The 12,004-nt window shown below is 37.6% G+C and overlaps 1 protein-coding gene across 2 annotated transcripts in view; it reads left to right on the top strand.

Annotated features, from left to right (window-relative positions):
* The first annotated feature begins 3,035 nt into the window (after window positions 1-3,035).
* PYROXD1 (pyridine nucleotide-disulphide oxidoreductase domain 1) overlaps window positions 3,036-12,004 on the top strand; it is a 29,645-nt gene continuing 20,676 nt past the window's right edge. For both annotated transcript variants that reach the window (XM_053555483.1, XM_053555482.1), the window contains exons 1-3: window positions 3,036-3,240; window positions 5,324-5,404; window positions 9,362-9,481. In XM_053555483.1, coding sequence (XP_053411458.1) covers window positions 3,157-3,240; window positions 5,324-5,404; window positions 9,362-9,481 — 285 coding nt within the window. In that variant the 5' untranslated portion in view covers window positions 3,036-3,156. The remainder of the gene's footprint in view (window positions 3,241-5,323; window positions 5,405-9,361; window positions 9,482-12,004) is intronic.

The following is a 12,004-nucleotide window of genomic DNA, read 5'->3' as shown; positions in this document are numbered from 1 at the left end:
TGATAGTTCATTATACATTTTACTGATACAAAGATATAGAGAAAATATTTTACAAATAATAGTAAATATATAATTCTCTCTGTTGTAAATGTCAGTGAATGAATGAGTGTAGTTTAAATGTGGTTGGACATTTCCATTTCCATTAACTAGTAAGATGGAAGTGAAACAAAGAGTAGGCTGGAACTTGTTTGTCTGCTATGTCAGTGATTTCTTTGCAAAACTGGGTAACAGCTCTTTTATACTGGAAGAATATTTATTCAATTTTTTTGTGCTATTCACAATATACTACAATGTGTCACAATAGACACATTTTTTATTTCATTATTATTAACATTTTATGTATTACTTTTTAAAGTCTAGACAATCGACAATGTAATAAATCAAATACTGATTTGTATCATTTGTCATGATGTAAAAACTCTCATCATGGGTAATTTCAAGCATTCAAATGAAATTTCTATTTCAGCTTACAGAATTCCTGAAATTTTATCTATCGGCTTTCACAGATTCACAGCTTACCACACCACTGATTGATTCATAGTTGTAGGAAAACAGCCTGTTGCACAGCAAAAGTGTCATTATCTTTAAGTGAAATCACCGCAATGAATAATCATTGGCTTCTACATACCAAGGTGTTCCACAGTGAGTTCTTTAAACAATTCCTGTAACATAGATTAAATCCTCATAAAGAATCAATGCTTGCCCCTCATAAAGCTCCTTACCTTCCAATAGGCATGGGTTTCCCAAGAAAGTCTGAGACATAACCAGCTGTGCCCCAAAATCTTGCTATATAAAGCAAAAAGAAACCACCCTTGACTGCTTGCACTTAGGTGAAGCTTTAACTGGATGAAAGTCTGAAGTTTTGATATGTGTAACAGGTAGCACTAGACTTATTACCTGAGAATAATCAGAAAACCTTTAAGGCCTAACAGGGATTGAATTTAGAGGAGCAAAACACAAGGATGGGAAAAGTATAGAAACATAAAAATGTTTCCTTTCATCTGTTCTTGCTATAAAGTCCAGCTTGTTCAATAAAAATAACAGAACAAATAAAAACAAAGAAAAGTTTTTGATAGGAGTATGAATCCAGTTTGGACTCACGGTGAATTTGAGAAGACCAGGATAACGATAGCAATATATTAAGAAAGCTCCCAAAATTGCAGGTTTGAAGATTCCTAAAAGATATGAGAGATAGACACATGGCAGTTAAAAGCATTATAAACTCACAGAGGTTATAAGCATAGATAATATCCTTCAGAGAGAAACAGACAGACCACTCAACAAAGCACACAGGTAACTTAGCTATTAATCCTACTAGGTAGCACACACTGTTCTAGGAAGTTTAAATGTTTTAACTCATACATATATCAAAACGACTCTACAAGGTAAATCTTATATTCACTTTGCCAATGAGCAGCTAGAGCTCAGAGGTGATAAGTAAGTCACAAAACAGCCACACAGCAAAGAAACACTGGGGCCACATTTGAACTCAGGTCATCTGTCTCAAAAGCTGTTAGTGATTAACTACTCTATGAAACTTCATTGTTCTTTCCAACTTTTCAATCAACCAGTTCAAAATTAACCTAAATATTCTTATTTTAGACATTTCCAAAAACTTATTGGAGAAAAATGGGAAACTAGGTTTTCATTTAACAGTTTACAAGGTAGGAATGACCTTCAAGAAAATAGGTTGGGATGAAAATCAGATTTGAGAACACTTGAAAAGAGAATACAAGTAAGGTAAAGATTGTTTTGTGTCCTTCAATTTTTCCAGATGAATCTGTCCCCCCCAACTGCATTGTCTCTTTCTTTCTTTTGTTAACTGAAGAAATGATAAAGTTCATAATTTTAAAAGGACAGCTTTATTTCTCATAAAGGATTACAGCTGTAGTGGCCATTCCAACAGGAATGGCTGGAAAGCCAATCCCCCAGCCGGAAGCCAGGAACCTGTGCTGTGAGGCTGGGTCCATGGGAACGGAAGTTTGTATGGAGCAGGTTTCCCAGATATACACATTTATTAGGCTGTAGGAGGAAGTATGGTTATCTATGAAAGGAGAAACACATGCCCGCACAATCTAGCTTTATGACCTTTTATGGGGTCCATGTTCAGAAATGGCTGCTGTCTTATGTCAAAAAAGTGAAGCAAGGTCACAAAAGCCCTCTGAGCATTCTCTGTAGAGTGTTAGAACCACTTCATGCTTGGTGGTCTCTTATCCAGAAAGGATATTGGTCTAGATCTCAAGATTGGTTTCTGTTTAGCCCTTGGGAGTAGGGGTACCCGATGGTAGTTAGCAAGGAAGGGGATGTAATGAGGCGTGTCTGACCTCTCATCCTGTGGCAGCTGGGGACTCAGTTCTAAGGTTTCTCTGGGGTCCCCTTGGCTGAGACGGCATCTGTCTGTCAGTGGGGGTAGAGGTATCTTAGGATTTTCATTTTAGTTCACACTTGAATATTTAATTCAGCCCTCACACATGCTGTTATTTACAGCAAACAGGAGATATGTTCATTTGATTTGACAAAAGGGCGAGTAACTCTATTACTAGACGTTTTAGCTGGGGTCAAAATTGTAAATGAAAGCTATAACTTCTTAGAGACGATTCAGTAGCATTCCTTTGTGTGGACTGTTAGCTTAAGAGTAGCAATCTAGTGGTTTTCAAGAGTTGGTTTCCTCATCTACAGAAATGACAAGAGTAGGGTAGCACTATGTTCCTGAAGGCTCCTTCTACCATTAAGAGTTTAAGACCTGCACCCACTTCTAATTTTTCGCAGGTGCAAATTTAAGCATTTATTCTATGAATGCTGTGTCCCGTGATCATTTATCTTATCTTTAAACAAGCAATTTGCCACACTTCTTTTTGCAGCCCATCTTCTTTACTTTTTCTTTTTACCGTCTCTTGATCAAACCTTAGTGGAGTAACTGCGTTGAAGTGTAATAGCAGCCACGCAAAGCCCTGTCGACGACGTGTCGCCTCTGTGCTTAAGAAAGGCGGCCAGGGTCAGAAACACCATAGACTAAATGTGAACTCCTAGGCACCCGTAGATGGGCGTCTCCAGTTCCGTCACCGGAAGTGACCGCCCCGCGGCGGCGTCCCGGCTCTTACTGCAGACTGGTGAGTCTCCCTCAGGTTGTTCAGTAAGCCGCTACGAGTCCGCAGCATGGAGGCAGCGCGCCCGCCCCCGGCGGCGGGGAAGTTCGTGGTGGTCGGCGGCGGCATCGCGGGCGTCACCTGCGCGGAGCAGGTAGGGAGTGCGCGCGGGCGTCTCCGCTTCTTTCCCGACCCCGGAGGCAGTCGCGCTGGAGGGCTCCCGCCAGGTATCTGGTCCTTCGGCGGGGTCCGTTTTTCGCCGCGCTCTTTTTGCGGCTTTCCTTGCTGGCAGATCTTAGAAACTGCGTGGTGGGCCCCTGTTGATGTTGTTAGAAACTCGCAAGCTTCATCTCGGGCGTGGGGAGTAGGGAGCAAATTACTCGGAGAAACCAAAGCAGGCTCAACCCAGCCTCTGATCCTATTATAACGCCAAGTACAAGAGGGCTTTGTATTTGGACAGAATATTCAACCCCTGTAATTAATTCAGCCCTCAGTGTTACATGATTGAGTTTAGTTTCCATATAGTTGCAAATCGATAGTGCATAATAAACCCTTACGTAAGTTTCCTGTACTTTGAACTCCCAATTTTAATCTCTCGTGATGTCTTGTAAAACAGCCAGGAAGGAATTAAATCCAGCTAGGGAGTGCTTTTCTAGTTATGACTAATAGACCCAAGGACTAGATCATTTTGTTGATAAAAAGTAAACATAAGAAATCACTGATATCTTAAGAAACAATGCGAGAAATTAAAGTGTTTTTTAACTTTTCATTTTTGAATATGTATTTTCCGTTTATTCATCAAGTCGACACCTATGATCCAGGCACAGAGTTAAGGGCTGAGAGTCAAATACAAACAGCGTGGTACCATGTGCAAGGGACTCACAGTTGAATGGAAGAGACAGTCAAGCGGTTATTTTAGGGGTGCCTAAGAAGTTGGTAGCAGAAGTATCTTTTCTCAAAGGAAGTATCCCTTACCTCATTATCAAATAATAAGAGAACGTTTACTAGGTAGAAAAGAAAAGAAAGACATTCCAAAGGGAAGTTGACAGTAATCTCTAGTGGAAAAGCACGGCACCATTTGGAAGTAGCAAAACTTAAAGTACAAGGTGCTTGGAGGAGGTGACTAGAGATGAAAACAGGGAAGGTTGGCACATAACAAGAATTTACAAGTAGTAATGTTTTGAGCAGTGGAGTAATTGTAATCAAATCAAAAATTTTCAAAAATAATTAGTTCTACTTGGGGCAGAGGCAGTTGATTTATGTATGAGACTGGCAAACCAATTTGAAGGTGATTTCAGTAGTATAAAGAAATTTTGATGACCCAATCTAGATCAAAAATGGGGAAGATAAATTACAGAATATACAAAAGAAAGAGAAATGGACAGAATGATAATACTGTCAAATATTACATAGAAAGTTCAGATAAGGTGAGGCTTACGGATGTACAGGTAACTTGAACTTGCTCAGTTTTAGTAGTATAAGGATAGAAACCAGATTAAAGAGGCTGGTGGAGAGAGGAACCAGACCTTGAGATAAGAAAATGCTTTCAACAATGAATCCACAACAATAAAAAAAAAAAAAAAAAAAGAAAATGCTTTCAAGAAGTTCAAAGTGAGGAAGACAGATTGTAGCTAGAGGAAAATTAATGAAACAATCACAAATGACATCTGTAAATTTTGTTAAAGTTATTATTAAAATGGTTTTGTCTTCCCAGACAATATACTGTTTAAAAGAGGTAGAGTAGGAGTGCCAAAGCCTAGGAAAAGTCAAATTAAGGTCTAAGTGTTTAATGTTGAGAGTTGCCTTTAATGTCATCTCATAGAGGCAAATTAAATATTATTTTTAAAGAAATAGAAATTGGCTCGATTGTTAATTAGCAAGATAATTTTCTTCTCTTCCTCTGAATGATAACTCTAAATTGGTATACCAAACAGTCGATACATCTTTTGGATTCGTTTTTATATCACTTTTCTTGTTCAGAGGGACTTTAATGTTGTTTAATGTAAAGGCATTATTCATTTTATCAGTGTCAGAGTTTAACATTACTCACTACTGTCCTATAAATACGAATAAGGCCCAAAATAATGGAGACCTTTAGATGACGAACAATGGATTTTTAATTTCCTGGGTTGATTACATTATTAAACTTGCATTATTCCCACCCCCTACATACACTGTATATTATGTATACCAATACTAAACTTACCATATTTTTTTCTCTTACTTTTTTTAATAAGTTGGCTACTCACTTTCCATCAGAAGATATTCTCCTGGTAACACCTTTTCCTGTTATTAAAGCAGTTACCAATTTTAAGCAGGTAAGATATAACTTTCTTTAATATTAATTAGAAAAATTATAAATTAAATAGCAGGTATGGTTATTATAGTGGTCCTTTCTAACTGTAAAAATTGTATATACATTTTACAACATAATGTTTCGAAATAACATATGCATTGTGAAATGGCTAAATCACCTTTTTACCACTGAATATAATGTTAGCTTTAATTTTTCTCTGAGGAACTAGCACCAAGCAGAACTATGATATGTTCTTTGGAAAGTTTTCCACTTTTACATTTGTCACCCTTCATGCTGGGGCTGTTGTCAGGCCTCACCTTGTAAGAGGCCACACTCTTGGACTTATGAGTGTCATCTTGGATGCCTCTGCTGAAAAGCGGGAACTTTCTGATGAACTCTTCCACAACTTCTGCTGGAACTCCATTGGATTCACCACACAAGACTTTCTGGGAGATCTGCTGAGTTTAAATTGCTCGAGCTAGCCACTGCATGCTTGGAAATCTGCCACCCCAAATTCCTGTGGGAATTTTTTAACAACTTCTTGGATCCTTGGCCTAGAGATTCAGGCATTAACTGCCCTCATTTGTTTGAACCAGCTTAGTATTACTTCATTCATTTTATCAGTGGAATTTTTCTTCTTCTTCCACTGCAGGACTCCACTTTACTTACCGTATCTCCCCTGGCACTCATGTTTGCATTTTTGGATGTTGGTAACTGTGGTCTTGCTAACGCCAAAATGTTCAGCCATCTGTCTTTGGCTGCTGCTTTCCAGAAAAATGTAGATGATCAACATTTTCCTCCCCTATCAGCTCTTTGAGTTCTTCTTTTGGGCCTCCATGTCTTCATTAACTGTAAAATTTTTCAGTAACTGTAGGATGTACCTACAATACAGATCAGTCATTCACACTGAAAAATTCTGTAACATAAACAATAGGACATAAGGCCTAATCCAACATGTGATAATAATAAAAAAAAGAACTTATAGTAAAGAAAAATAATATAAATAAGGTGCAAAGCCCACATCTTGGTGTAGAGTGGACTCATCTGGTCAAGTTTTAGAAAGTGAGTTAACATTGTGTGTCACAGTGTACGAGGTAGAGATACAACTTACAGAGGTGGTCAGTATATAGAGGTGAGTCTTCCATTGAGCACATGTGGTGCATGTCTGGTCTGTGAAAATTAGGTCAACTTACGGAAGTGGTCAACTGAAGGTTCTACTGTATTTAATTACAGGACAAGAACACATACGTAGGTGAAAGATATATAGCTGTGTCTCAGAATGATCTTTCCAGAAGACTTCATTTGGTATAATACAGAGCTGTAAGACCTCTGTCCAGTGTTTACTAGTTCTGTATTTTTTTTTTTTTTTATTGTTGGGGATTCATTGAGGGTACAGTAAGCCAGGTTACACTGATTGCAATTGTTAGGTAAAGTCCCTCTTGCAATCATGTCTTGCCCCCTTAAAGTGTGACACACACCAAGGCCCCACCCACCTCCCTCCTTCCCTCTTTCTGTTTTCCCCCCCATAACCATAATTGTCATTAATTGTCCTCATATCAAAATTGAGTACATAGGATTCATGCTTCTCCATTCTTGTGATGCTTTACTAAGAATAATGTCTTCCACGTCCATCCAGGTTAATACGAAGGATGTAAAGTCTCCATTTTTTTTAATGGCTGAATAGTATTCCATGGTATACATATACCACAGCTTGTTAATCCATTCCTGGGTTGGTGGGCATTTAGGCTGTTTCCACATTTTGGCGATTGTAAATTGAGCTGCAATAAACAGTCTAGTACAAGTGTCCTTGTGATAAAAGGATTTCTTTCCTTCTGGGTAGATGCCCAGTAATGGGATTGCAGGATCAAATGGGAGGTCTAGCTTGAGTGCTTTGAGGTTTCTCCATACTTCCTTCCAGAAAGGTTGTACTAGTTTGCAGTCCCACCAGCAGTGTAAAAGTGTTCCCTTCTCTCCACATCCACGCCAGCATCTGCAGTTTTGAGATTTTGTGATGTGGGCCATTCTCACTGGGGTTAGATGATATCTCAGGGTTGTTTTGATTTGCATTTCTCTAATATATAGAGATGATGAACATTTTTTCATGTGTTTGTTAGCCATTCGTCTGTCGTCTTTAGAGAAAGTTCTATTCATGTCTCTTGCCCATTGATACAAGGGATTGTTGGCTTAGTTCTGTAATTTATGTACAACAAAAGGAAAAAACCTTGGGTCCTAGACTTGATTCTGTTATTCACTGGTTCTGTAGCCTTGGTAAATTTCTGCATCTAAGTTTTTTCACCTGTAATAATTAGTTTCCTGCCCTCCTTTTTTACTTCACAAGACTGTGAGCTTAATATGTATTAATACAGTTGAACCTCTGTAAGTTGACCACCTAAGAGACTACATACAACAAACTGGTCAACATGTGGAAGTGGTCAACATAAGGAACTAGGCCTACTGTACTGATGCGTACATGTGGTACATGTCCAGTCTATGAAAATTAGGTCAACTTCAGGAGGTGGTCAATGTAGCGAGGTGGTTGACTGTGAAAGTTCCACTGTATATGTGAAAATTCACTGAAATAACAAATGAATTTCACTTATACTAAGTGTCAGCAGTAGGAAATGGCACCCTTTTTATTTATTGAACATCTATATCATAACCAGTGTACTAGACGCACAGTATACACAGATTAAAAATATGGAACATAACTCCAAAAAGTCACCATGGGTTATCTTGAGGGATTGGTGGGGTAAAAGAATTGAGAGCAGCAAAGAGGGACTTTAACATTTACTCTATACTGTGTATTGTTTGTTTAGTGTTTAAAGGAGCATGAATTCATGATTTTGTGTAATTTTTAAAGGGGAAAAAGATTAGTAATAATAATTCATATTATTTATTGAGTGCTTACTACGCACTAGGCAGTCTTCTAAATATTTCAGGCTCGGCGCCTATGGCTCAAGCGGCTAAGGTGCCAGACACATACACTTGAGCTAGCAGGTTCGAATCCAGCCCAGGCCTGCCAAACAACAAAGATGACTACAACCAAAAAATAGCTGGGCGTTGTGGTGGGCCCTGTAGTCCCAGCTACTTGGGAGGTGGAGGCAGGAGAATCGCTTGAACCCAGGAGTTGGAGGTTGCTATGAGCTATGATGCCACAGTACTCTTCTCAGGGTGACAGCTTGAGGCTCTGTCTCAAAAAAATAAAATAAAATAAAATATAAAAATATTTCAAATATATTATTCAATCCTTAACCCAGGAAGCAAGTTCTTAAGGTAATTTAGAAGAATATAAAGGGGTCATGAGACCAAAAGATTTGAAAAACTAACTTTTAGGGATGTGTGGTAGGATTTCCATGGAGTGTTTAAGGAGTAGCTTTGGTCATTTATCAACTTGCAAGTGTATATGGTCCTTCTGCAGCAAACTGGGTATAGGTCTAATAAACTAAGTAGTTAAATCTGGGGTTGGGAGTTTTCAGGTTAATTAATGGTTTAGAATAAGAGAACAAGTAGATAAAAGATTTTGATCAAAATATGAAATGATTCACAATGAAATATTAAATGGACAGGAAGGAAAGTGAGTACAAGAGGATGCTATTAGTTTTAGGGAAGAGGAAAGAAAACTTTAAAGACTGGATCTTAATAAGGTTAGCTAGTCTGTGGAGAGAGAAAGCTAGAAGGATAAGAGATAGATAAGCTGTTTGGTTGAACCATAGAGAAGTAAGTGGTGTGGCATTCATTTTACAGGCCATGAAACAACCTCAGTGACTCATCTGACTTACCAGGAGTGGCAAAGCTAATATTTGCATTCAAGTCTTAAAATGCTGAGCCTCGCCCATGTTCTGTGACACGTCATAGAGTTGGCTAACTTTCTTCTTTTATAAACATGGAATATTAGTACATGGATGCAAAGAAAGTAAGATTCTTGACAGACAATATTTTTTTAAATAAATAACATTTTAACCTTTTTCATCTAATACAGATTTCCAAAACGTTGGAAGAATTTGATGTTGAAGAACAATCAAGTACCACGTTAGAAAATCGTTTTCCCAACATCAAGGTGATAGAATCTGGAGTAAAACAACTAAAGAGTGAAGAACACGTAAGATAGTATTTTCCTTAATGATATTTTCCATTGTTAAATCTTGAGGTTTTACCTCCCTTCTTTTGATCCCATCTCTACTACCACCACTATTTATGTCCCTAACATACAGTTTTCACATTTCAGATTATGTTAGTATTTGTAAGTGCTTGCTATTCTGGGTATCGTACTGATGTTGGGATATAGTAGGAATGATACAAGGTGCCTCCCCTAGGAGCCATCAATCTCATAGGGACTTTGGACATACATGCTAAAATTATATGGACACATGAGACGCACAGTCACCAAAATATTATCAAGTATCTGATATTAGTGATGTTGGTAGACTTCACAAAGGAAGTAATATATTTAAGTTGGAGTTTACATGATGAGTGAATTAACAGTTTTCCAAGTGGAAAGGGGCATTCCAGGAAAAAGAGACCAAATGTCCAAAGAAAGGAAAAGGGAATGAAGGTTGGATAGTGAGGATATCAAAGGGATTGGGAGGTGAATATGCAAAGAATATTGGGGAACAAAGCTATAGAAATAAGCAAATAAGATTATAAAGGGTATTTTATGTCATGCTGTGGAGCTGAATTTATTTTATATTCAGGATGAATTGTAAAGTGATTTTAAGTGGGGGGCAATGATGATAAAATAGGGGGGCATTGTTAGGAAGATATATCGACAGCAGTGTCAAAGATGACCTGAGGTAAAGCAAGTGGTTAGCAGTCAGCAACCAAGTTAGGAGATGATTACAATAATCTCAAATGATATATAAGACCTAAACTAAGACAGGGACAATGTAGTTGGAAAGGATATCCCGGATTTGTATGAGATTTCTACTACAGACTCAGCAGGACTCAGTAAGCCTTTGCATATGAGAATGAATAAGGCAGTCTCAGGAAAGGATCTTGTCAGGTGATTTTCAGCATTCTTAAATGAGTGTTAGGCAAGATGGGTTTGTATTTCCCTTTGTACAGATCTAATTTATGAGTCCTTTAGGAAGAAAACAAATAACTATGGTCACCTGTGAAGTGGCCCCTTGACCATCTGGTGACCATAGTGATATTCAGCAATGAGATATATAGCACTTTTTTCTAGGATTAGTTTGTGAATTTAATTGTCCAGTCTTACATAATATATACCATATTTGAAAGGCAAATAATTTTAGAGGAAAAAGTAAGAAAAGATACTGGTAGTGGTAATACATATTCTAAATAACATCTCTGTGGATTAATTTTGCAAATTGAGGTGGGCTTTCTAATGTATTCTAAATGAATGATGAGGGAATTGATATATTAGGGCATTTAAGTGAACCAGAGTGCTTTCATTACCATTTGAAAAGCATCCCACATGCAGTGCTTGTCTGTATTCTCTTACTCATTGTCCTTTACATTTTTTTAGTGAATTAGATGTAGTGTGTTTTACTTTTATGTCTACTGGCAAAAATTTAGCAGTACCTAATTAAAAGGGTTTTTATGTTTGTGCTATTTGATTTTACAGTAGCTAAATGCAAATTATTTCATTAATTTTTTGAGTGCCATAACCGACCAAACTTAAAAATTGTATATAAAATCTCTCTATGGATTATGCTGTATTGTTGGTTTTACATATTTCTTATGCAGCTGAAGAGTTAAGTTGGGTTATAAATGTGTCAATGGGTCTTAAGTACAATGACATGATTTGCCAACTTTTGAAACTCAAACAGATGGCACAAATTTCAACAAAGTCAAACATATTTAGATTTTCATCCAATTTTAAGAATAAAACCAAATGGAAAAACATACCATGCTCATGGCTGGGAAGAATCAACATTGTTAAAATGTCCATACTACCCAAAGAAATATACAATTTTAATGCAATCCCTAGTAAAGCACCATGTCATACTTTAAAGACATCGAAAAAATAATACTTTGTTTTATATGGAATCAGAAAATACCTCAAATAGCCAAGACATTATTCAGAAATAAAAACAAAGCAGGAGGAATCATGCTACCAGACTTCAGACTATTTTATAAATCGATAGTGATCAAAACAGCATGGTACTGGCACAGAAACAGAGAGGTAGATGTATGGAACAGAATAGAGAACCAAGAGATGAACCCAGCTACTTACCGTTATTTGATCTTTGATAAGCCAATTAAAAACATTCAGTGGGGAAAAGACTCCCTATTTAACAAATGGTGCTGGGTGAACTGGCTGGCAACCTGTGGAAGACTGAAACTGGACCCACACCTTTCACCATTAACTAAGATAGACTCTCACTGGATTGAAGATTTAAACTTAAGACATGAAACTATAAAAATGCTAGAAGAAAGTGCAGGGAAAACACTTGATGAAATTGGCCTGGGAGAATATTTTATGATGAGGATCCCCTGGGCAATTGAAGCAACACCAAAAATACATTACTGGAATCTGATCAAACTAAAAAGCTTCTGCACAGCCAAGAACACAGTAAGTAAAGCAAGCAGACAGCCCTCAGAATGGGAGAGGATATTTGCAGGTTATGTCTCTGACAAAGGTTTAATAACCAGAATCCAT

Source organism: Nycticebus coucang, chromosome 12, assembly GCF_027406575.1.
Source record: "Nycticebus coucang isolate mNycCou1 chromosome 12, mNycCou1.pri, whole genome shotgun sequence".
Lineage (NCBI taxonomy): Eukaryota > Metazoa > Chordata > Mammalia > Primates > Lorisidae > Nycticebus > Nycticebus coucang.
Note: the sequence above shows the minus strand (reverse complement) of the source record. Positions and strands in the feature narration are given on the sequence as shown.